A 25,739-nucleotide genomic window follows, 5' to 3' on the forward strand; every position below is an offset into this window, starting at 1 on the left:
CATTCATAATGATAATACCCAATAAAACAATCCCATTAAAGCAACACAGCAATTATAACAGGAAACTATGCGGTGAGCATGTGGTGCTATCAACATGCAATCAGTAAGTTGAACATAATAATTATATTTTTATGTCATTCCAATCTCTGAGTGCTGTGAGATTCCAGGGGTTCCAGGCACTTACTCAGGGTTCCAGTTTCCTTTAGAATGTGGCACAGTGGAGACTGTGGTTTCTTTAGTATGTATGGTTTATTTACACATATATCCAACGTGAGCCTATGATGGAGGGGCTCATGGCATTATCAACCCTAAAAAGTCTTGCTTCTCCCATAGCCACAGCATCTCTCTCTGCCTTTCCAAGCTGCAGCGTTTGCCTCCAGTTTCTAGCTCACATAACTCAGCTCTCCACTCTGCCCTTTGGTCTTTCTAACGGGAGGGGGGCACTCTTTGCCCTCTGGCAAAGATCCACACCCTTCGTCCTTCATAAAGACTCCTCTTTAGCAAGCCATTACCAGGCTGGCCTGGCTATTCCAACAACTGAATCTGTGCTGGATCCAGAAATTAGAAGGGGACCCAAGGCATTTAGCCTAAATCGCCCCCACCCCTCCAATTCATAACAACATTAATAGTGTATATAGACTAGATATTTCAGGTGAACTTGTTTCATCAGCAATGTCTGGGTGAAGTTGGGGAAGCCAATACGAAAATCCCTTGAAAAGCTGCTTGAAAGAAGGATGCAATACGAGGACGCCCCTATGGAAAGCGACTTGTTCGACTCATTTGGTGCTCGCGCGAAGAGAAGCAACAAACCAAAGCCTGCATTCCAGTAACAAAGATGGCTGCTATCGTCGGGGTGGGGGGGTAGGGTGTTAAGTCCTCGCGCCTTGACCACTTCAAAGATGGTGCGAATACGTGAACTACCGTGAGGCGTACCCTGTCCCTCACTTAAGATGATTTGCTGCACGTCGAGCGAAGCCTTGAAACTTCGCCCGCGTCCAAAATGGCCGCTATGCCTTCCTTTCCCCCTGGCCCGGACTGAAACGCCATCCTTTTCACTTACTAAAGATGGCTGCCATTTATTATGGAAATAGAATCAAGTCTCTTTCTCGCTGTGACCTTGCCCCCACTACAAAACCCTGCGACCTCTCCTTTCTTCAAAACCCGGCCTCCTTCTAATATTACGGCTCCCTTCCCTTAGTGAAGATGGCCCTCTCCGCTGCCTCTCCACACCTTTGCCCTGAACAAATATGGCAGCCTCCACCCATTGCCACCAATGCCGCCGCATCTGACTCGCCGGCGGGCAGGGGCGGCATTCCTGAATGGGCCGGCGAAAGGCCTTGTCTCTCTCTCATAGGCTAAGGGCGAACTCTCCCCGCCCCCTTTCCACCCGACTCATCCCTCCCCCAAGGTAGAAAACAGAGCACTTCCTAGTTGAGCACGAGAAGGAGCGTGGAGCTGGGAGAGACAGGGGGGTGGCGGGCGGGCGAAGAGGAGAGCGAACAGGAAGAGGATGGCAGGGAAAAGGAACTGCTGAGCGGGGCCGGCGACCGTCGCCTGTCAGGTGTCGGAGGGAGGCGCTCGAAAGTGCACGGAGCTGCTGGTTTTCCTTTATTGCCCCCATCCCCGCCGCTCGCTCTTCCAAGACTCTGCTCCACCGACTCCAAGCAGGCACTGATTCTCCTCAGTGTAGTCTTGTATGCTTTGGACAAAGGCGCCAAGTGGGGGTGAGTTGGGCGCCTCGTTTTTTGGTGTGTGGTGGTAGGGATACTTCATAGTCCCGCTGCATTTGCACTACGTTTTTATAGCACTTTAGGGGGAAAAAGCCTTTCTTTCCCGTCCTTTCGATTTCATTTATAAGCTTGTGGTGGTGAAATGATTTGTCTTCTCTTGCCCTCCACTCGTTTAAAATAGTGGTGTTAGGTGGTGAAGGCGATATACAATCTGGATCATAGCTTAAGCTCTTTTAAAAGCTTAGCTGCCAAAGTATGCTGGTATGAAATGCTAGGCAAGTCGTTCTTTTAAAAACCCGACAGCCTCCAAACCTGGCCTCTAGCTCAAGTCCTAAAGGCAGCCTTTTCCAAATAGTATTTCCACATTTCTTTTGTTTCCTTCTTTTTCCTCCTCAGCACCATCACCTGAACAGCTAAAACTTCTCTGGCATCCTTTGTTAAGTTGTTGGACTTGGGATCTCTTCCCAGTGAGAGCTGCATATCCTCAGTGACTCATTTGGATTCATGAGAGTCTCATTGCTGGGACACCTTCCGGACTACATTCTTCAGCTCCTTGCCTGAAGGTGAAAATCATATTATTTGAAAACACCTGGAAAGTACTTGTTTGCTAGGGAATGCAAACATTTTAAAAAAACCTTTGTTAGCTTTTATCTCGTTTCTCTCCCCTGGTCTTTACGCAGATAGCAAGGCTTCCTTTTTTTCTTTCTTGTCCTAAATCTGTAGTAGCTCAGACAGGTTGGTTTTTGGTCCTGTAGGCTTTTGATGTGGCCCTGCCCTATAGCATTCTTTTTGTGAAGAAGCAAGAGGAGAAAAGTGTGTGTGTATACACTTCCCCCCTTTAAAACTTTTTGTTTGTTTGTTTACTGACACACAGGATCTTGCTCAATGAAGAAAGAGAAAACCCTGGGAAACGGTTGGGCAGCTTGAGCTGTGGAGGAAGTTTCTTGGCTTAAAGGGCTGCATGAGCCACTTAATCTACTAAGGAAATGAAAAGATTTTCAAATCCTCTTCTTTAAATCTGCTGCTTCTGGGGGAGAGGTTAAAGGGAAAAGGTTCGGTTGCAGTGAGTTACAACCAGCTGTTGACAGGCTTAGCAAAAGGTGAAAAGCAAAACTGCAAAGCTGGGGCTCCGTAGCGAGATGAACATGTTTTTGGGGGCATGCGGGGAAGGCTCTGAGACTCTCCTACATGGAGAATTTGGTGCCCACCCCCCGAAGGGGACCCGCTATGCCCTCAGCCTCACACGGACAGAGTTGCATATCCAGCGCCTGGTGCCCAAGCCAGATACAGATCACCGGACGGTGTTGCAGCTGATTGACGTGGTGGGCTGCCACACGATGCGCAGCCACACAATTGCAAACCAGTCAGCTTTCTTCAGTGTCTATGCTTACCCGCTGAAGAAGAGGAAGGTGGCAGTGAGCTCTGGGCGGGTGCGGCAGCGGACTGCGAGGACCTTTCAGGTGGACAGCGCAGAGTGCTACGAGGATAACCTAAAAGTGGCTGAGAGGTGGGCAGCTGCCATCAAGTGCCTGGTCTTGGGGATCCCCATCTCGAGCGAAACAGGTAAGGGATGCCCTGCACAATCCTTTGAGTGTTGCTTCTTGCCTAGAGAAACTATGAGTCCTCGCTACTTACAAGTGGTAGCCTTTCCTAGACTCTGATGCTTCAGATTGTAGGTGGGTTATCACCATTTTTTTTTAATGCTTCACCTATAAAATCCTTCTTGCTTGTAGAAAACTGACCCATCAGGGAGGTGTTCAATGCTAGCCCTTCCCCTGATATGCTCCTCCCCACCCCCTCCAAAATAGGGAAGTGTTTTTTAAAAAGCCCCTGCCATGTGATTTTGCCAATAAGTAGAGTTTGTCTAACACTCTCCTCCACAAAATCAAATAGGTTTACTACCGTGTCTCTGCTCCTAATATTGTCTTCAAGAACTCAGGAGACCTAGATACCAAAATCCCTTAGTTTTATAATGTTTTGTCTATCCCCACAAACTCTCTCTTGACTTAGAGAGCTGTTGGACTGATTGTGGCTGGTGAGGTTTGTGGTCTGAAAGATCTGGAGGATGCATGGCTAGCAAAGGCTGGCCTAGGTGGAGATATCCTGGAGTCCATCCTCCTAAACCAGTGATGCTGGCAGACCCTCCCTATGATTCTTGGAACCCTTAGCTTCTGCAGTATTTTATTAACTTATTAAATGAGATACTTACTAAATGACCCAGCTTATCTTGCAGGGCAGAGGATTATAGTACTAAACTTGTACATAACATGAGAATAATTGTAATACACAGAGTTTCGTAAGATTCTTGCCTCTGGCACCACTGTAGTTTTTGGCTTCATAGAATGGGGTGTGTAGGGAGTTCATAACATTAGTTGAAAGGCGGAGATGCACTGAAAGTGCTCCTGCTGCATTCTGTTCAAATGAAGTTCCCCCTCTTTTTCCCTCTGTCTCAGAGCAGGGGTAGCCAACATGGTGCCCTCCAATGTTCCTGGGCTACTGCTCCCACTCTCACTGACCATTGGCCATACTGGCTGAGGATGGTGGGAGTTGGGAGTTGAACAACATTTAAGGGGTAAGCTCATGGGCAGAATAAGGTCTGTACGTTTGCAGCAGAAGCTGGCAGTGCATAGCGCAGATTGCCCAATGTCTGTGATGTCACAAACTCTCCTGCCATCAACCTCGTCTACATCAGTGTAACTTCTAAAGTGGGTGGTGCCTTTTAAAAAAACTACAACGAATAATGAGATGATAGAATGAGTTTTTAAAACAATAAAAGGGGTGCTGTCAAATTATCATTTATCACCAACACACCCCCCCCCCCCGGCCAAATCTTTCTACCTGAAGAGGAAGACAAGACTGATAACTGAACCAGCATTTGATTTACACATACTTATGATGTAAAAGTGGATGGGAACCATGTGGAGAAAAATCTCCCATGACTCCTTTAAAAAATAAAAATAAAGACTGCAGTTCCGTTCATGCTTACCTGGGATAAGTCTCTTTGAACTTCAAATGTGCTTATTTCTGGGTAGTGTATAGGACTTCACTTACACAGGCTATGTCTGCATACACCTGACACAGTGGCAGGCTGGTTGTGGGACTGGCTTTTCCTGTGAGGCAGGGATGGGACATACCTGCTTTCTATATTGCTGAACTCCTCAGCTCCCATTATCCCTGACCTTTGACCAAAGCTGGCTGGAGTGTCGGGAGCCCAGCCCTGTGCTGTTAGAAATAGAGCTCTGGAATCTTCCGTATGCGAAATCCTTGGTGTTTGCTTTCACTTCCGCGGTTAAGGAAGCGAAAATGCATTTTGCTAACATTTCCTTCAACTGATCATATTCTGATGCTCCGCTAAAATGCATGAAGTGAATGCGGGACACTTCCAGCCACCTAGATGGATAAACACCAGCTACCACCATTCTGCCATGTGCTGGGCTGGGTGGGTGTATGTGTGTATGCATGTGTTGCCACACTCATTTTCTGGCAGCACCCACCACTGACACGCTGATTCCAAATGGGCTCTTCCCATCTGGGCTCTTCTGCCTGAAAAAAAAGCACCTCTGCTTTAATGTGGCCCGTAAAGAGAACCCAGGGCAGGACTGTGTAGATCTCATATATTAGTAGTTTGAGTCGGCAAGTGGTCACCTGGGACATCCTTGAGAGGCTCCCAGATCTATTTTTCACTCTGGACACTGTGAGGTGGTAAATGCAGTCCCACCTTGGCCATGTCCCTAAGCGTTGTTTCTCCAGTAGAAGGGAAGGCTTAGCCCTCCATTTCCAAGGGGGGGACGGATGGCGAAATGCTGCAGTGGGGGTAGGTGGGCCTGGAAGCAGTGTTTTGCCCTTGGCTAGCAGCCACTTGAAATCAAGTGACTGCGCCTGGGTGCCAGGATAGTACCTGACATCTCCACTATCCTAAGATGCATGCTTGGGGATCATTGGATCTTGACTGTTTTCACAAACTAATACCACATCCTGTAGAATTCTATCAGTTACGGTATATTTTCTCTGCACAGTCAGCATAAATTTCAGGAACTGAAATGCTTTTTCTGTGCAGCCTGAGCAGGAGCAATAAATGACATTATAGTTAATTGTTGTTACTTGTCTTGACCTGCCCCAACCCACTGTCCTGCTCACAGTTGTGAAGAATATCCTTGTTTTATGAATGGTCCGTGTCACCATTAAGAAATAGAGGTCGGAATAGGCCAATATATATGAGGACTATCCCTGGACAAAGTGACTTTTCTTCTTTTAAGTTCTCAAAGCTTTTAGCCTAGCTCAAGGTTGTCATCTGAACTAGCCAGATGTTTAACTGATAATCAATCACAGTCAGTCCATCATTTGAAAAATAAGACTTTAGCACCATCTTGCCCCCAAATGACAACTAGACATTCCATTTTGGCTAATGTAACCTTGGTTTAAGGAGACATTTGGTGCCTAGCTTATATGTCTGAGTTTCTAACCCTGCCTGGAAGTTAGGAAAGAAAAGCAAGTGGGGCCAAGGGAGTGGCTGAAACATTGCTTTTCTCCTCAACCTGTCAAAACTTTACAGATCTTAGCCATTTGTCAGGGCTGTGCCTCCTTTACTTACACTGCAGGTTTGGCAACTCTCGTACGCTTGTGTGTTTGTGGCCTTGTCTTCAATATGAATACTTGCTTGGTTTAATTTGTGTTGGCCAATCTATTAAAAGGGATTAGCAGCATAATATTTTCCTATCTCCAGGGTAGCTTTCCTCCTCTTGCAGTGCGTTTGCTTTCTCTGCTGGGCACAGGGGAGAGGGAGACTCTTTTGTCCTCCATCCACTAGTCTTCTCACTCGCCTGCAACGCAGCTCCTTTTCGCCTTTGGCTACCCAGGCTAGTGCTTAAATACAAGGCTGGTCTGAAGTGGTACACAGTTCATCCTGCCCACCTTGCAATCTCTTAAGCGTTTTGTTCCTACCACATGCTGGTGCTTTTGTAGAGTAGGCCTCCTTCCTCTTTTACAGGGGTGTGATCAGGAGAGCTGAACCTAAGGCATCTGTGTGAAGAGGACCCCACAATACAAGATGGGTGCTTTAGGACATATTCTGTGTCTATCCCATGGACTTTACATATACATTGAGAACTGGCATGGGAATCTACTATGTATTTTGGAAAGCGTTTGGATTTCACTTGAGATATTGTAACCAACTTTGGCATGATGATTCCTGAGGTCAAGGAGCAGGTTTTTATCTTATGTATGGATGTAATGGGTTGCCATTTTGAACCAAGATGGGGGATGGAACCTTTGAAAACCACTCTGTTTTTAACCACCTATTTTAAAACTTCACTGGTAGTTTTTTTGGTTTCTTAGAATTCCTGAGCAATGCCAGGCGCAAGGCTGCTAGTGTAAAACAAAGCCCCAGATTAACTTCAGATTGGGGGCATAGGAAAATGGGAAATGGAATAAGGATCTTATGGAGTCCATTCAAGCAGGTGTGAACTCAAACCTTGACACAGGAGTGGGGACCAACCTAAGCATTTGCAGAGTATCTGTTGGAGGAAGGGAAAGGGGGAGGGCGCCATTGCTGCTCACTGCAGAGCCCCTCCCCCATGCCGCCATGCACCCTCCTTGTGTGCTGGTTAAGACCTTCTGTTATGAAAGACATCATAATAGAAGATTGGAGATTTGTAAACAGAATTAAACGTGTGTAGGGGAGGGTATTTGACTGTGCAGAGTTGGCAATCTGTTCCTGCCCGAGGTGCAGCATACCTGGACCTTCAGCCTATACAAACAATACTACTGCAGGTGTTATTGATCTAACAGGCTCCAATGCACGATGTTGGATTGTGCAACCAAACTTCATATGGCCCTGTTCTTGGTAATTTAGGTATACGGCTTCTTGTTGGTGGACTACTTTCTCCAATAATGGTGGCAATGAGGGATATCAAAGGGCAGCGTTCCCTCCTGAGTAACCAAACACTTTGGTCCTGGGTGCTGCTAAGGTCTTCCATTGCGGACAGTTGGCCAGATTTGGTTAAAAAGAGGTGCAGTTTGCCACAGAAGTTCCAGGAGAAGAGTTCTCAAGTGAGCGTAGTTCATCTGTTCGAGAGAAGATGGGTAGGCTGAAGAAGGTGGATACACAGTGAAGTCTGGAAGACATTGAAAAGAGGCTCACCACTTCAAGGCTGTTGACTGTCCTCCACACACACTCCTGGTTGCTGTTGTTGATGGCGCTGTAAAAAAAAAAAAAAAAAGAACATTAGGCTGCTTGACCTGTTGACTGTGTAGCCAAGCACCTAGGAAACCAAACAATAATGTCGCTGCCGGAAGGGTTACAGTTAGTGTGAGGAACGGTTGAGGGACTTGGGTATGTTTAGCCTGGAGAAGAGAAGACTGAGAAGTAAATATGTCAGTCATCTTCAAGTATATGAAGGGCTGTTCGTTTCACTGAAGATGGTTCCATAGTTTGTTTTTCTGTGACTTCGGAGGGAGGACACGAACCAGCAGATTCAAATGTCAAGAAAGGAGATTCCAGACAAACTTTAGGAAGAACTGTATGACAGTAGGAGCAGTTTGGCAGTAGAAGGTGGGATTTCCTTCATTGAAGGCTTTTTAACAGGTTGGATAGCCAGCCGCTGGGGATCATTTCACTCTTGATTCCTGCATGGAAGGCAGCTAGACTAGATGAGCCTTGGGGTCCCTTCCTTCCCAGTCCACAATTCTGCGATTTCAAACCCACTGCGAACAGCCCTACAAAATGGCGTTCAGTCTGGCATAGCTTTGAACGGCAGAAGCCTTTCCTTTGCATCGCTAGCAGTGGTTGTGGGGACCAATTCAGAAGCTGGGAGCTGCTCTGCAAAAGGGGCAGCTGAAAAATTACTACAGTCTCTAAACAGTTTGCCATAAGAGATTTCTGTGGGGCAACAGGCCAAGTGTCAGCTGGAAACCTTAGTGGGGAAAGCCACAACACCATTTCCAAGGAAATTGCATGATAGCATGAAAAATATGTGAAAAGTGATAAGAGCAGAAGAAGAGGCCCGTTGGGTCAGGCCAATGGTCTGCCTAGTCAAGTACACTGTTCTCACAATGGCCTATGAGAAACACGCAAGTAGCACAAGCACACTCCCCCTGCCTCCATAGTTTCCAGCAACTGGTGTTCAGAAGCATTACTGCCTCAGTCAAAGCAGATACTTCCAGTTGTATACCTAGATGGGCAACCTGTGCTTCCCCCCCCCTCCCTTTACCTATTACGAAAGTCTCTGTGTTATTTTAAATTAAAGGGTGCACAAGTTTTAAGTACTCCATTGTTTTTCTTTTTTGCATGCGTAGTACTTGCTGCTGATGACACTTAATTGCAACACTTAACATACTGTATTAGTTTTCTTCCCTGCACTGTGATTATAACAAAAGCACCTTTCTATTTTAATAATTCTCACGTGAACCGGAACAAAGCCTGTTCTTTATGTGTGCAAAACTGGTTACTGAGCATTGATTGGCCTGAAGCTGGAAGCGCCTCGGCTGCAGCTGAACCACAATGGAAATAAAATATTGATTATTATTAAGTTGATATTTTAGTATCCAAGTGGAGAAGGACACGTCTTCATTGACCCCCCCCCCCCATTGAATAGAGCCTCTAGGCCTAACCTGGTGCTTAGAAACTCAGGGTGTGTGAAAACCAAGTTCAAAGCACTTTGGACTTATTTAAGACAGCATCTCTTTTCCAGTTCCTTGTTGCTGTGTGTATATATATCCCTCTTTGTGTGGCCTCTTGTGCTGAAAAGTGTTACTAAGATGCAAGCTTGCATTCTTAAGGGATTTCTGCTTTTGTTTGTGTGTGGAACAGGCTTCATGATGCCCTCATGATGATTAGAGGTATTAAAAGTCTCTAAATCTAAAGATTAAGTTGATTTTTAAAGAGTAACAAAATGGTTGCCTTTCATCCCACTTAACATGGCAATAATATGCCCATCTCCAGAGTTCCCTTGCAGGTATTGTTGGACTGCAACTGCCATCAGCCTTGACCATTGGCCATTCTGGCTGATGGGAGCTGTAGTCCAACCGTGTCTGGAAGACTCACTGGTAGCACCCATGAGTGCTGCTAGGTTAATGGAGGCTGAGAAGTGGCTGGCCGCAGCAGACCAGAGAGGAACGTCAGGCAGCAATGTGGATAGGTGGCCTGGGAATGAATGGGACTGATCAAGAGATCTAGAAGGGAAGATGTGATGGTGGTAGCAAATGAACTGTGAGAAAGACTGTAAATTGTGGGAGGCCAGGATGTTCCAGCATGAATTCTGATGTCTTATCACTGCTCAGACTTGCACCTGGTTGGGAACAAATTATGGTTGGGAACTTGTGTGGGGTGGTTTTATCAAAGGATGTGATGGAATCCAGTCTGCATATCTTTCTTTATTACTGTGAGAGTGAGAGGTGTCTGTCTGTCTTTTTCCCCCAAGTGTGCCAAAAGCAAATAGGAAAAAGCTAACCACTTGCTGGAGAAACACCAAAACCATCTTAACAAGTTCTGTAGGGGCAGAACTTTTAGAAACAGGAAAGACTTACGTTGGGTCTGGTCAATGTTCTGGCTCTCCCTGTCCAGTGTCTGCCATGAGCTGAAGATTGACCTTGGCTTTGCCAAAACAACTTCACAGCTCACTTGAATTGGCCTGGCAGAATTAGTTGGTATGATTGGGAACTTCTACATCAGGCATGTCCAACTCCCAAGAGACTGCGATCTACTCCCACTATAAAAAAAATTGGCAGTGAACAACTTTGGAAAGCCAAAGTTGAGATTTTTTTGGGGGGGGAAGATCATTCAGGGTCAGGAGATCGACCTGTTGGACAGGCCTCTTCTACATGCACGGCTGTGTGAGGGACCTTTGGCTCACCAGATGTTGCAGAACAACAGCTCTCAACATCCCTGTCCCTTGACTGTGTTATCTGGAGCTTGTGGGAGTGTAGGCTGCTCTGATCATTTTGCAAGAGAGTCAGGATATAAATTATTACTTATGAAGTGCTTAAGGGTGCAATTGTACCCTTGAATTACGCCAGCTGAGGCATATAGGACAGGGGTGGACAATAGCTTGTTGCTCAGGGCAGGCATAGGCAAACTCAGCCCTCCAGATATTTTTTTGGCCTACATGATCCCTAGCTAGCAGAACCAGTGGTCAGGGATGATGGGAATTGTAGTCCCAAAACATCTGGAGGGCCGAGTTTGCCTATGCTTGGCTTAGGGAGCCGCATTCCTTTTCTGTGTATGGTGTGTTCCAAAACAGTGGGTTGAGAATGGCACAAGACCTGCCTGAAGGGTTGCCTTGATCCACGTGGACTCGGGGATCATTATCGTCCTGTGTGTTGAAACTCCTGGGACTATTTCACCATCATTGTGAGTGCTTTCACTCTCTCTGTTGTCCATGGGCGCAAGGTTGGCCCATGGGCACAACACAGTCCTTACGTAATTCCCACTGGCAATATTTCCAGGAATGCTGGAGGACGTCTCTTGCGTTATTACTCTGTAGACCCTATCTGCATGTTGTTGTTTTTCCCCTCCTCTGGGAATCGGGACCGGCATCAGGGGTGGGCATTGCTGGGTAGCTGCCAAGAGCCCCACCCTTGTGGGTCCCTAGGGTGCCCTGGTTCTGCAGCAGCTCCTGCTTTCTCTGCTCCAAGCAACTACCCATAGCAGGTGGAGGGAACCTTTGGCCCTCTGGATGTTGAACTACAACTCCCATCAGCCCCAGCAAGCACAGCCAATGGCCAGATCCTAAGAGTGAGGAAATGAAGCAGCAGTTCCCTCTTGCCTGTTGTACAGATCATGGTTGTACAGCAGTGCCTCCCCCTCCACCAACCATAGATAGCCGTGCCCTGGCTAAGCACACATAGTCTCCTGTCTTTGTTACTGTAATGTTTGAAAGGACTCGTTTTATTGTATATTTTAATCATGGGTTGCTAATGATGGTTTTGCATACTTTAATTCTGAGTGTGTTTATACTTCAGTGTTTGATTGGGATTGTTTTCTTTAGGTTACTCTTTGCCTAGCTGGTTTTTCTACATTGCAAACCTCTCAGAAGCCGATTTTTTGGGGCACTTAAGTGATTTTAAGAAAAGGCGCTGATGCTTCCTGCAGGCTTCCATAGTCCAGGGATGAAGACACCCCAGGCCCAGGTGTCAGCACCTGGCATTCTCCTGCAGCTACCTGGCTCCAGCCCCCCCCCCCCCAATTGCTGATCCCTGCACTGGGAAGGAGGGCACCCATGCTAACTTTCCAGCAATGGCTCAGAGCACTTGATATAGTTTGTTTCGGGCTTCTTTGGGTAGCCACATCTGCCACCCAGTAAGGTCGCAGCAGCCAAGTTGCAGTGGTGACAGTGACAACACACAAAGCCAAGGGCCTCCTCAAACCTGGACAAGACATATTAGGGAGCCAGGGAAATGAATAAGTAGTTTCTCACCAATGTTTTGGGGCTGTGTTTGTGCTGAGTAAGCATAAACTACAAAGAAACCACAGGAAGCAATTCTGTTTGTTATTATGTGTATAAATCACACCTTTCATCCAAGGAGCTCCCAGTGGGGGGGGGGGTGGTTCTCTCCCTCCATTTTATCCTCACAACAAACCTGTGAGGTAGGTTTAGGCTGAAAGACGGTGACTGGCTCAGAGTTCACCCAGGAAGCTTTGTGGCTGAGTAGGGATTTGAACTCTGGTCTTCCAGATCCTAGTCTGGCACTCTAACCACTGTGCCACACTGGATGTCAGTGCCCCATTGCCGATTTTGCCTAATGTCTCCCCATCCTTTACTCAGAGTCTCTTGCAAGGAAGCCCTGACAGATTAGGTCGTGTAACATTACAAACGTAAAGCTGTTTTCCCCACCCCAAAGTGTGGCACTTTTGATTTTTCTTCCCCCGCGGCGCCCCCAGAATAAATGGCAGCTTTGCAGAAAAACAGCAACAACAACCAGCCACCTTATATTTTGGACTATCAGTGCCTGTTAGCCACAGCGGTTTCATTTTTTACCTCCACTGTCAGAGGCACCATTCCTCTCAATACCAGGCTCTGGGAATCACAAATGGCACGAGTTGCTGTTGCTCTCATGTCCACCTTGCAGGCTCAGCTGCGGTGAGAGCAGGATGTTGGAGAAGATGGGCCATTGGCCTGATTCAGCAGACTCCAATTGCGTTCATGCAGAAGTGTACAGCTAAGTAATTTTTGTCTCTGGACTGAACAGAGCCTGTAGATGGCCTTGTAGAGTCCTTCACTCCCTTCAGAACACGGTGACACAGCCTTGCTTCCTTTAGCAGGTGCGTGTGTGTGTGTGCGCTACTGCCCACCCAATGGAGCGATGCCCCCTGGGTCTTGAACCCCCAAGCCCTGCCCTGGTGGCGCAGCAGGTGGGCCGGCAAAGGATAGCCAGAGCACTCCTCTGTGCCCAGTGTAGAAAGCGAGTCTGCCCTTAGAGAACAGTCCCTTCCTGCAGCACCCCAAGCATGGTAATGTAGTGGCAGGGGTGGCCGAACTCTCTATCCTTCCTCAGCCTGGATTGTAGAGATGGTAACTTTCCTGGCCTTAATAATAATAATGCATTAATAATAATATATTACTTATAGCCTGCCCATCTGACTAGGTTGCCCCAGCCACTCCTGGGCGGCTTACAACGTAATAAAAACACAGCAAAGCACCGCACATTAAAAAACTTCCCAATACTGGAAAAGTTGTAGTAGTAGTTTATCTCCTCAACATCTGATGGGAGGGCGCCACTACCAAGAAGGCCCTCTACCTGGTTCCCTACAACTTCACTTCTTGCAGTGAGGGAACCACCAGAAGGCACTCGGAGATGGCACATCTATCTATGCACATAGCTCACAGTGCAACCTCGCCTCTCATTACCCTAAGCAGTCCGGATCTCCCTCATGTGCCACGCATGTTATGCACTCTTTCATCCGTGTCCCAGATTGCAGTGCAGGCGACTTTTCGTTTCATTCCCCAGAACCCCGTGGGAGCCGCTGAGGACGGAGCCAAGTTCCTGTTGGCACAGCCCAGCCTCTTCATCAGCCAAGCCTCCTTGCGGATTGCATTCATTCTCAGGGCAAAACATTCCCATGGGTATCTCCGGCACGTGCCTTTCCCACTGTTTCCTCATAGAACTGGATACCTGTATGCATACTCTGCCCTCAACACGAGAAGGAAGGGGAACAAAGTTGCTGCTATCATTTCTTGTGAAGCATTTTTCTCCCTGTGGCCTGGCTCACTTAGGGGCATATAGGCCTCTGGCTTTGTTGGACTACAGCTCCCATAATCCTTTACCACAGGCTGCGCTGGCTGGGGCTGATGGGAGTTGGAGTTTAACAATGCCAGATTCAGGAATGCTGCTTTACCTCATGAGAGCTAGTCCTGCCCTTTGGGCCCTCAGAGAACAAATTTTTCTGTCTTATTATGAGTCCCCTTCGCCTTCTTATCTTCAGGTTAAACGTGCTCTTCAGCCTTTCCTTGTAGGACTTGTTTTCCATATCCCTGACTATTGTTTTCCATTGAACATGTTTTTATTTGTCACAAAGGTTGGCCACGCACAAAACCCTTCACCTGCAGTCCACATATTCTACATATTTTACATATTCTTGATTTATCTGCCCATTGTGGCTACTGAAAAGGGTCAGTGAAGTGGGCAATGCCTCGCTTCAGGAGTGAGTTATGCCCACCTCTTAAAGAGGTCCTCCCTGGACCCAGAGGCTTTAAAAAAAAAGGGGGGGAGCTCCAGTCCCTTATATTCCTTATATGTAAGATGGCAGTTTTTAAAAATGCAAATTCCTGGTTGGGTGGGGGAGGGTGGATATTAAATGGAATCAGAGAAGGCACTGAGGGAGGATTGAACTCTCTTCTCTGCTCCCCCTGTCAGCAACAGGGAGGAAATTGTAGAGAATCATAGAATTGTAGACTTGGAGGGGACCCTGAGGTCATCCAGCCCAACCCCCTGCAATGTTTAAATTGCCTCTCGCTGTTTTGACCCCTAATGCCTTCCCCTCCCCAAAGTACCCCAAAATTTTGAAGTTTTGCTCAGAGGAATACCCTGAGGATGAATGCTCTATCTCTACATCTCTTTAAAATTCATCTTGTTCCTCTTTGTATTGAAATGGGCACAATGTTCTGCTCGTTGGGTGTCCCCTACAGAATTATGAAAGGAGTTCAAGGTACCTGAAAGTCTTATGAAAGCCTTGCGCCACTGAATGCAACTGGCCACAACCTTGGCAGCACAGCGAAGTGCTACCTTCATTTTAGGTACAGCCCAGAAAGCGTTTGGCCTCCCGCTTGGCATAACCAGTTATGCTCTGTGGGTATTTCCAAATGAGTATCTGCCTTCCAAGATGGATTAGTTATTTTGGAGCCTCAGGCTGCAGAGCTTCCTTCCTTAGTTATTAAGGCTTCCTGCCTGCCTGGGTGCTTTTTTATCTCATGTGTTTTTGCCCTTGGAAAACTGGCGGGAAGTCTAGTGGTGGGGATTCCCATTTCTAGGTCACAGCCTCATGCCAGGAACAGTCAGCATTTCGAGATGATTCCAGCGGAGACTATAGAGCTACACCATGCTTTTAAAAACACATGAGAATCCTGGGACTTGCGGGGTTGTTTTTCCCCCTGCCACAGCATTGCAGCCCTGGAGCCAAAGCCAGCCTGCTACCTTCTTCTCAGCCAGACTTTGTAGTTTAGTTAAAAGGGTTCTGGGAATTCCAGTTCTCTGAGGGCTGAGCTACAGTTTCTTTGCTTTAAATGTATGGTGTGGCTCGGCTAAGAGGAAGGCGCTGGGTGTGCAGGTTAGCGAGGGTTGATACTCATGTAAGGAATGGCTTTAAAAAGACAAGCAACCTATATAAGGCACCTATATAAGGATGAGGAGGAGTGATACTTCCCCCGCCCTGAAAGCTAAAGGTGGCATGGCAGCTATCATTAGTCATGGTGAGCAAACACAGTTTTAATTTCTGTCTCAATTGCACTATTTGTGGTTAAACGTTATTTCTGGGTTTTCGATGCCCTGCAAAGGCTAGCAAAGGTGAGACCACGGTTTTTGAAAAAAGCACATACATGAATGAAAACCACAGGAAATGACGGCTCTCAGTATCACCTTTAACTCTTCTTTTGTGGTCTAAGTGGCAGCTCCCTCCCCAGAGTCAGCTGCATATTGCAGCACCATAAGAAGTCACTGTAGAAACAAGTGACTTTAAACTAGAGGCCACTGCAAATATGAGCTTTCCAGGGTGTGTGGGTGTCACAGTGAACGTTGTACATCCCAGTGATGAACAGAAAATGTGTCTGGGATTGCCAGTTAATGTCTAAGAATACATGAACGCTTTCAGCCCCACCCATGAAAACTGGAAATGGTATTTGTGCGAATGTCAGCACCCACCCTTGTTTCTCTTGTGGTGCTCACTGGGGCTACACTGTTTAGCAGATTAAATGTTCTACATTAGTAGATATTAAAAATAAATAAATCTGTCGATCAGGCTCAAGTGTCAGCAGGTTTGGAAACAAGGTCAGCCAGCCTTTTAAAAACACGGTTTTTAAAGAATTCTTTATTCCTTTGTAAGAACTTGAATAAAAAATAAAGTTAAAAATACATCACTTTGAATAAACAGAGGGAAAGAACAGACCTAAGGTCCTTTAGACACACAAGATGGCTGGTTTGACTCAGCAGGGTGGAGAATGCCCTATGAAAAGGTTATTTTTTTATGTGCTTACTTTGGCGACATTTTCATCTTGCCCTTCCTCCGAGGGCCTTGTACTTCTTCCACCTCCATTTAATGTTCACACCAACCCTGTGAAGTAAGGTGAGATGGAGTGGGAGTGACTTGCTCAACGTTACATGGTCAATTTCATGGCCGAGTGAGGATTTGAACCTGGGTCTTTCCAGCACGCTAAACACCTCTGTGACACTGGCTTGAGAAAACCATTTTTTTACTACAAGTGCTTATGGAAAAATCATGGGTGGAGGCTGTGCCATTGCAGGAGAAGCATTTCCCTCTTCTCTTGCACCAAGGAAGGCTTGCTTCTACTCAGACAATTACATAGATCAACTATCAAAACAAAGAAAGCATCTTCAGAACTATTGTTTTATTCATCCAGGTAGACAGAATCAGTTCAGACTTGGTATAATTTATTGACTAGATTTCTTTGATCAGATTTCCACTTTAGTTTTCCAGGCATTCACAGCAGGCACCTGGGATCAGCAAGCCCCCACAGGTGAAAGCTAGCAACGACCACAGTTTGGGCATTTGCCTCTGATGTACAATCGTACCTTGGATCCTGAACGTCTTGGTACTCGGATGTTTTGGTTCCTGAACACCGCAAACCCGGATGTGAGTGTTCCGGTTTGCAAACATTCTTTGGAATCCAAACGTCTGATGGGGCTTCCACGGCGTCCGATTGCCTGCAGGAGCTTCCTGCAGCCAATTAGAAGCCGCGCTTTGGTTTCCAAACGTTTTGGAAGTCAAATGGACTTCCGGAACAGATTCCGTTTGACTTCCAAGGTACGACTGGACATCGTTAGGGCATGAACTCCCAGCTACCCATGTCTCGTGGGAATGCACACTTGCTGTGGGAATGTCTTGCAGTGTCACGTATCTGTCAAATGTGTCATGCAGATATTTACTTATTTTTATTTATTAAATTTGTATACCACCCTATACCTGTAGATCTCACAACCTAAAACTACAATATAAAAAACACAAAAGACATATAAACAAAGACAACTCAATAATCCCCCCTTCCACAAAACACTTAAAAGGGCCTTAGATGTCAATCAGCCAAAGGGAAGGGTTGAAGGGAAACGTTTTCATCTAGTGCCTAATGTTGTATAATGAAGGCACCAGATGAGCTTCTCTGAGGAGAGCATTCCACAAACGGGGAGCCACTGCAAAAAAGGCCCATTCTCGTCTTGGCCCCCTCCAGACCTCTCGTGGAGGAGGCACACGAAGAAGGCCTCACAGGATGTTTGCAAGGGCCAGGTAGGTTCATATGGAGAGAGGCGGTCCTTGAGGAGCCAGCCCCCTCCCATGGGACTGGACTCCTATTGGTCCCAGACAGTGCAGCCAGTGGTCAGAGCTGATGGGAAGTGGAGTTCAACATTATCAGGAGGGTCAGAAGTTCCCCAGATCTGTAGTAATGTGTGAAGCTGGTCCTTGGTACCTTGATAAGAATAAGAATAAGCACAAGCACACAAGCACACAAGCACAGCTTCACCGCGCAGGCAGCTTCTTGTTTTGCACCAGCTTGCAGATGCAGCTCCAACAGTGGAAATGCAACACCTGATTTGTTCACCCTCTTCTCTCCCCTCAAACCAGAGATCAGCCGCAGCCTCCTGCCCCGTCCCCGTCGCCTGCTCCTGCTGCTGAACCCCTTTGGAGGCAAGGGCAATGCCCTGCAGTGGTGCCAGAATCACATCCTCCCCATGATCACGGAGGCGGACATCGGCTTCAACTTGATCCAGACAGGTGAGGTGGCAGCAGACGGAAGGTGGCCTTCAAGGGGCAAAGGGAAAGGATGCTGTGGGAGGAAAGAACATAAGGAGAGCCAGCTGGACCAGGCCAGAGATCCGTCTGGCCCAGCAACTTGTCCTCACATCCATCAGCCGGATGCTAGTGCGGAACCCTCAGAGCTGTGGTTTCCAGCAAATGGTATTCAGAAGTATCGCTGCTTCCCACTGTGGACACAGAGCGTGGCTATGATACTTTTGTTTACTCCTGCCAACCTAGCAGTTCGAAAGCACGTCAAAGTGCAAGTAAATAGGTACCGCTCTGGCGGGAAGGTAAACGGCGTTTCTGTGCGCTGCTCTGGTTCGCCAGAAGCGGCTTAGTCATGCTGGCCACATGACCCGGAAGCTGTACGCCGGCTCCCTCGGCCAATAAAGCGAGATGAACGCCGCAACCCCAGAGTCGGTCACAACTGGACCTAATGGTCAGGGGTCCCTTTACCTTTACTTTACTTTTGTTTAAACAAAAAAACAGCAGCAGTAGTAGTGGTGGCAGCTAGGCAAGAGCCATAGAACCTGTGAGCCCTAAGTCCCTGGTTCAAATGTCACCTCAGCCACCAACTTGCTAGGCAAACAGCAGCCTCAGTCTTTCTGTACAGCAGCCTGTGACAAGGGGGTAATGATCCCAGATTACTGAAAGAAGGTATGCAAAGCTTCTTGAGCACTTAAATAGCTCTTAACTCCTAAGTAATTGTTAGCGTTAAATGCTAGAAAGTTAAATGTATATTCATCTTCTAAATGTGTAGCCTCAAATCTTTCAATCACAGCAGCAATAAATTGTGATGCCCATGCGTTTATATTTGTATAATGTATATGTATATGTACACACACACGCATGCATGCATGCATGCATGCATGCAAATATAATTTCAGCAGCAGCAATAATAATTTCTCCCAAACAGTTTGCTGTTTCCATTCACTTCTAGACAGCCGCTTAGGACAAGACATACAGTACAGGTCAAAATTGTCTCCTGGTGGTCAGCCACTGAGTCAGTTTCTTTGGGTGGGAGTGTGGCTTTGAATTGCTACTAATCTGTATGCTATTTATTCCTTTTCTGGCCCAGAGAGACAGAACCATGCCCGGGAGCTGGTACAGAACATCAACTTGGCTGAGTGGGATGGCATTGTATCCATTTCAGGAGATGGGCTTCTATATGAGGTATTGTTCACAAAGTGCTTGCCAAGGCACTGGCCTTCCAGCTTCCTGGAACCTTCCCCTTAGGCTACTCACTAGGGCCCATTCCTGTTACTTGTCTCCTGAGTTGCCCTTTTGTGCTCCCTTAGAACTGTGGCACATAAGACCCACTTCACTGCTTTGAGGCATGTGTGTGAATGTCCTGGTGTAGTCATAGTAGTTCTTCTTCTTCCCCAGAGTTTCTAGTCTTCATGGGTCCAAGGGCAAGGCTGAACACTGCATCAAAAAAGCCTGACTCAGCTATTTGCAAATTAGAGCAGTGAAGAAAATGCATGATAGGCTTTGGTGCCCCTGTTTGGGTTTTGAACTTGTCATCTTCAGGGACTTTCCAGGGCCCAGGACCTGCTACTTCCCTGAGAACCAGGCCTAGAATTCCCCCCAGCCCTCCCTTTACAAGGCACTTTGCTGGAATGGATCAAAAGCGGAAGGTGCAGCTGTCTTTACAGAAGCTTCTTTGCTCTCCCAGTTCCTTCAGTGAGAGAATTTTGGGTTTCTTGGAACATGAATTTGCAGACTGCAGTTCTTGGGTTGTCCCCCCCAACACACATCCCATTTCCTGAATTATTAGGATTGTAGGTTATGAATACTTTCCTATCTCCTCCTTCCTTCCTTCCTTCCAGGTTATTAATGGCTTGATGGAACGGCCGGACTGGGAAGAAGCCATAAAAATGCCCCTTGGTATTCTCCCTTGTGGGTCTGGAAATGCAGTAGCTGCAGCCATAAACTTCAGAGCTGGGTAAGTGGGAAAGCTTAACGGATATGCTTAGTCCATCTTCTTGCTTATTTTTTAAAAAAATGTATTTAAATTTGTATTTGTTGTTACCAAAGTTGCTTCAAATTGCTGCTTTTGGGTTGTGTTCGCACTACGAAAGCTTTCCTACAAAGAAACCCCAGCAGTGATTGTATTATTTAGTACAATTTTTATCCCACCTTTTCCTCCAAGGGGCTCAAGGTGACATGCACACAGTTCTCATCCTCGCAGCTTAAGCTGAGAGGCAGTGACTGGCCCAAGGTCATACAAGTGAGCTTTATGGCTGAGCGGGGACTTGAACCCGGGACTCCCAGGTTCAGTACACTAACCTCTGCACCACACCACTTCTGGGAAGCAGGGGAGCCGGCTATACTTGGGGCTCCATCTTCAGCCGGACCTGATCTCTACTTTTGGATATGTGAAGGTGATGCATTTAAGAATCCCTGCAAACATACACAGAGTGCTGCTTCTTTAGCTAATTAGGCTCCCACTTACCTGGTGCTGGTTGGAAGGGCTTCCAGGCCAGATTGCAGTTTCAGAGCTACTTGCTGCAGTAATTTTGAGCAAGTAATTTTGCATATTCAAGGGTAGGGAGCAAGTTACATCAGCAGCTTGGCCATTGCTGAGAACTAATTACTATAATCATGGTCATTATTTATTCTGCTTTCATCCTGCCCTTCCTCCAAGAAGTTTAAGGCAGTTTTCCCTTTTAGTCTCGAAACAAACCCTGTGAGTTATGAAAGTTTAATAAAAAATTAATAATAAACAAACAAACCCTGTGAGGTGTAGGCTGAGGCTGAAGGAGAGGGACTGGTTTAAGGTTAGCCAGTGAGATTCTCGGATGCGTGTGGATTCGAACCTGGGTCTACCCAGGTGTAGTCCAGCATTCAAGCTACACTTGCGTCTGGGACACTTTATATTAGTCCGGTCGTACCTCAGCTCTCGAACGCCTTGGAAATCAAACGTTCCAACTCCCGAACAATTGAAAACTGGAAGTGAGTGTTCCAGTTTTCGAACATTCTTTTGGTAGCCGAATGTCCGACGGGGCTTCCGTGGCTACCGATTGGCTGCGAGATCGACTTCCACGGTACACCTGTACACCACTCTTCATCCATAGATCTCAGGGTGGTTCATAGCATAAAGTTGCAATATAAAAACTGCAAATGCGTAGTAAAAATAAGAACAACAAATCAATAACCCACCCACCCCTTCCACAACACATTCAGAAGGGCATCAGATGTCAATCAGCCAAAAGGCCTGGTTGAAGAGGAATTTAGCCTGATGTCTAAAGGTGTATAACAGAGCTTCCCAAACTTTGTGTTGCAATATGTGTCAGCTGCAGTGTGTAGGTGAGTTGCGTGAACCCTCCCCACGCTCCTCTGGGGCTGGAAAGGGGTTAATTTAACCTCCAGTTTGCTAGGAAAACTGAATTACTGTGTCACAAAATGATGCATGTCTAAAACGTGTGGCTCCAACTCAGAGGATGTTCGCAGGGTCCAGGTAGGTTCATATGGAGAGATGCGGTCGGCCCTGAGCTATTTATATCTTACTTCCTCGTTTTGCACATGTGGCTATTGTTCTCCGGCTAAACAGAAATGTAAGTGCTACTGTTGCCAGTGGCAGATGCAGCCTCTGCACCGCACATTGTGGCAGTGTTTGTCCCCCCCCCCCCCCGCCCCTTGGGAGCCTCTCACCATTTGATTGCATGGCCGAGTGAGCTTCTCCAACCCTGACACATTTCTCACTCTGTCGGGCAGGTTTGAGCAGACCTTGGGCCAGGAGCTGCTCACAAACTGCACCCTCCTGCTTTGCCACGGGGCGGTGACCCCCTTGGACCTGGTGTCGGTCACCACCGCGTCGGGCTCCCGTTCCTTCTCCTTCCTGAGCGTGGCCTGGGGCTTCATCTCCGACGTGGACATTGAGAGCGAGAAGTTCCGGCACATCGGCCCGGCTCGCTTCACCTTGGGGACGATGGTCCGCCTGGCCTCCTTGAACACTTACCGGGGGCGCCTCTCCTACCTGCCCGCCCTGGAGGGCACAGCCCACCGCCCCATCTTGCGCAGCATCACCATGGCGGCCAACGGGAGCCTCCCTTTCCAGCACGGGCCGCTCCACCGCACCGTCTCTGACCTGGGCCTGTGCAAGGAGCGCCACGCCCTCTGCTTCCAGGAGGTGGAGCCTGCCGACGAGCCCACCCCCTCGCCCAGCTCGCCACCCTCTTCCTCCAGCTTCCACTCTTCCAGCTTCAGCTTCGAGAACCTGTCGGAGGAGCTCGTGGCTGACCGCAGGGAGGCCGGGCTGCCCATGACCACACCTGCCGTCTCGCTGTCTCCCCGGCAGGTGCACGGCCCCCCAGACGAGTTCCTGGCGCCTCTGGACCAGCCGGTGCCCAAGTCGTGGGTGACAGTGGAGGAGGACTTTGTCTCTGTGCTGGCCATCTACCAGTCTCACCTGGGAGCCGACCTGTTCATGGCGCCCTTTGCCTGCTTCAACGACGGCCTCATCCACCTTTTCTACATCAAGGCGGGCATCTCCCGGGCAGCCCTGATCCGCTTGTTCTTGGCCACGGAGAAGGGCACTCACTTTGACATGGAGTGCCCGCACTTCATCCACATTCCCGTCCGGGCCTTCCGCATCGAGCCCCTCACTCGCAAGGGCATCCTCACCATTGACGGAGAGAGGGTGGAGTACGGCCCCATCCAGGGGCAGATCCACCACTCGGTGGCCAATCTAATCACCGGCGTGAACCAGGTGAAGATCACAGCGTTCTGACCCAGGATGCGGGAGCACTTCGCAGATCTGACGTAACTTTCGTTCTCTTCTGCCCCTTTGCTGCAAAGAGGGACCCTGAGGCTTGGGACTGTCTGTGTGGGTAGCGGGTGGGCATTCTGACTTGCGGGTAGCGGGTGGGCATTCTGACTTGCAGTGCCCCCTCCAGCCACCCAGATGGCAAGCTGCTTAAAACCTCCCTCTGCTATTCTAGGCCTTGGCACGCACATACCATATATTCCTTTAATGAGCCTTTGGGTGGCAAGTCTTGCCCAATCCCCATGATCCTCTGCTGCTGTCCATGCAACCTTTTGAATGTTGACCTCCTCCTTCCTTCCTCACCCACCTGCATAGGCCTGGTTTTGCCAGCCTGTTTTGCATCTCCCATCAAGAAGGAGCAGCTTGGCTAGAGGTCCCTTGGTGTGGTTTGGGTCGAGAAGTGATGTAGCCTTTCCTCCCCTACAAGGACCCACCATCCTCTCCACCTTGTTCCTTTTTGGGCAGGCCCTTCTATTCCACTTTTCCAACCACTTGTCCCAGAGACGGGGGACACCTCTGCACTACCCTGCTTGCCAGTCTGGGGCAGCAACACTGAAGACTCCCATCCCTTTGCAGCTCATGGTTCAGGACCATGTCTGAAGTGATGGGGAGAGAGATACTGGTGTGGGTTGGAGAGATGAGTGGGGCACTGAGTGGGCTGGGGAAATGCACATTCCACACCAACTTTCCTTCAAGCCGTGGGACCAAGAGTCACGTCCCAATTTCTAGTGTTGTTCTCTCTCTCTCCACTCTTTTTGTGTCTTCTGCTGAACCACACACCTCTCTCCTGCTAAATGGGAGCCCCTTTGAGGCCACCCTCTCTTCCCGAACTTGCAGCCCCTTTTTGCCTGTGGTTCACAAGAAGCCACTTCGAGAACACTAAGCCTTGCTTGCTGCTCCTCGTCTTTCTATGGTCCGCTCAGCCAGGGTGGAGGTGTATGTGAAAGCAGTGAGACCACTGTAGCAGGGAGTTGAATGTAAGAGGCAGCCCACAAAACACTAACTTCTGTTTGACACCACCACCCCTCCTTTTAAACCCTTAACAGAACCGAAGGCAGCCGTTCCCCCTCCTCTCTTTGTCTACCCTGGGAAGGGAGATCTGCCATCTTTCTTCAGAGTTGTGTTTGGTTCTTTGGCCACCTCTCCTTCAGAGGGCCACCAAGGACATTTAGGGCAAGGAAGGGACCACTTTCTCGACAGCCTTCTATGGCTCCTTTCTAGCCAGCCGAGGTGTAGTGAGAGGCGATGGGACTGACGCCCAACCCCTGCACTGGTGACCTCCGAATCTGGCTCTCTCTAGAAATAAACTTGATGAATGTAACTGGAATTTTTTCTTCTTCTCACGGGTGGGGGCTTAACTTTGGTAGGGCGGTTTGTTATTATTCTTTTCTCCCCACTATGTGGGGGTTAACAAGCAATTAAAATGATCCAATACTGTAATGGATATGTGTGTGTGTGCGTATATGAAACGATGTTCACCATACATGTATTTGTCTGTGTCTCTTAAGAGATGTCGAATCAGGAGATTTAAGTTGGCAAATTCCACCGGCAAAACTTTCCCCCACTTCCTCATGGGAGAAAGCCTGTATATCAAAGGTCGACCTAGTGGGTCTAGGCCAGCACTGGAGCAAAACATAATAGGGTTCCTAATTTGCTGAAAGTCCCACATTACTTCCTTTGTTCTGTCCTTTCTCTTCTCAGAGTACATTGTTAAGCGTGACTGTTTTAAAAGGCGGTTAGAAAGATTCGCAGAGGATAAGGCCATCATTGGCTCTTCCTCACGATGCCTCCAGTATCCAGGCCTTTGAATCCTGGCTGCTGGGGAGCATGAGTGAGAGAGTGCAGTTGTGCTCATGTCCTGTCTGTGGGATTTCCATAGGCATCTCTTTAGCCACTGTGGGACACCATTTGCCCCACCATTTGCATCTGGAAAAAAACCTTTGCAATGAAAGGTGGAAATGAGATTCCTCCCTGCAGTGGACACATCAACACCATGCATTGAAAGCACCACGAAACCAAATTAAACAGTTGTGGCTTTCCTCCAAAGACTCCTGGGACATGTAATTTGTTAAGGGTGCCAGGAGGTGTTGGAAGGAGGTGGGAAAGGGGGACTGATCCTTAAACCATTCTGGGAATTTTAAACTCTGTGAGGGGAATAGGGACGGCCTACGAACGCTCAGCACCCTTCACAAACTACAGCTCCCAGAATTCTTTGGGGCAAGCCATGATTGTTTAAAGCGGTGTGGTGGTGTTTTAAATGTAAGGTGTGAATGAGGCCTAGGTAGGCCTGGACTTGGGCCATTGGCTGCTCTTTGTTAACACGACTGCTCACAGTCCTGTTAGGTTAACAAGCAGTTTTTACGTTCTTTAGCTACTGGTTTTTGTCTCCACTCTGAATGTAGCTGGAGAAGTGCGTGTGAGAGAGAGCAGGTTTTATTTACAAAGGAAAGGCCATCCTGCAAAGTTTCCATCTCACAGAAACCTCCTGAGAGCCAGGCTGTCATTTTGATCCCTGTAATCGGAGCATATGAATGACACTGTTAGGAGGCAACACAGAACCCTCTGCCTGCCACAGCAAGGAGGGGGGCTTCCTCTCTGGGAAAAAGACCCTCCGTGGCAGTTGCTCTGTGGTGTTTAGGTGGCATGTAAGGCCGACTCAGGAGGAAACGGGGGGAATTTGAGGATCCGCTGACGTTAGCGTGGGCTTAAATGACTGCTGTTTGAAAAGGAAAGCCAATCGAAGGGACCAAGATTTTTTATTTACTTTGTTCATGTGAACGTTCCT

General features: G+C 48.0%; 1 protein-coding gene across 3 annotated transcripts; it reads left to right on the forward strand.

Annotated features, from left to right (window-relative positions):
* The first annotated feature begins 1,440 nt into the window (after positions 1-1,440).
* Positions 1,441-24,394, forward strand: SPHK2 (sphingosine kinase 2). Of its 3 annotated transcripts, XM_083409243.1 has the most exons (7): positions 1,441-1,724; positions 2,127-2,293; positions 2,605-3,293; positions 18,013-18,162; positions 19,265-19,359; positions 20,016-20,131; positions 21,904-24,394. In XM_083409243.1, exons 3-7 carry the CDS (start codon positions 2,870-2,872, stop codon positions 22,916-22,918), a joined length of 1,800 nt encoding a protein of 599 aa, XP_083265369.1. In that variant the 5' UTR covers positions 1,441-1,724; positions 2,127-2,293; positions 2,605-2,869; the 3' UTR covers positions 22,919-24,394. The 3 variants fall into 3 exon arrangements, with proteins under 3 accessions (XP_083265369.1, XP_083265368.1, XP_083265367.1); XM_083409242.1 differs by having other exon boundaries at positions 2,144-3,293; XM_083409241.1 differs by lacking the exon at positions 2,127-2,293.
* The last annotated feature ends 1,345 nt before the right edge of the window (positions 24,395-25,739 follow it).

This window comes from Podarcis tiliguerta, assembly GCF_965153285.1.
Source record: "Podarcis tiliguerta genome assembly, chromosome: 13".
NCBI classification, from domain to species: Eukaryota; Metazoa; Chordata; class Lepidosauria; order Squamata; family Lacertidae; genus Podarcis; species Podarcis tiliguerta.

What these genes read in the sequence shown, in the direction of transcription:
- SPHK2 (XM_083409243.1), top strand. Translation starts at nt 2,870, where the DNA reads ATGAACATGTTTTTGGGGGCATGCGGGGAAGGCTCTGAGACTCTCCTA. An exon ending in CCCCATCTCGAGCGAAACAG is followed by an intron (nt 3,294 to 18,012) that starts GTAAGGGATGCC and finishes CCCTCAAACCAG; the next exon opens with AGATCAGCCGCAGCCTCCTG. An exon ending in CTTCAACTTGATCCAGACAG is followed by an intron (nt 18,163 to 19,264) that starts GTGAGGTGGCAG and finishes TTTCTGGCCCAG; the next exon opens with AGAGACAGAACCATGCCCGG.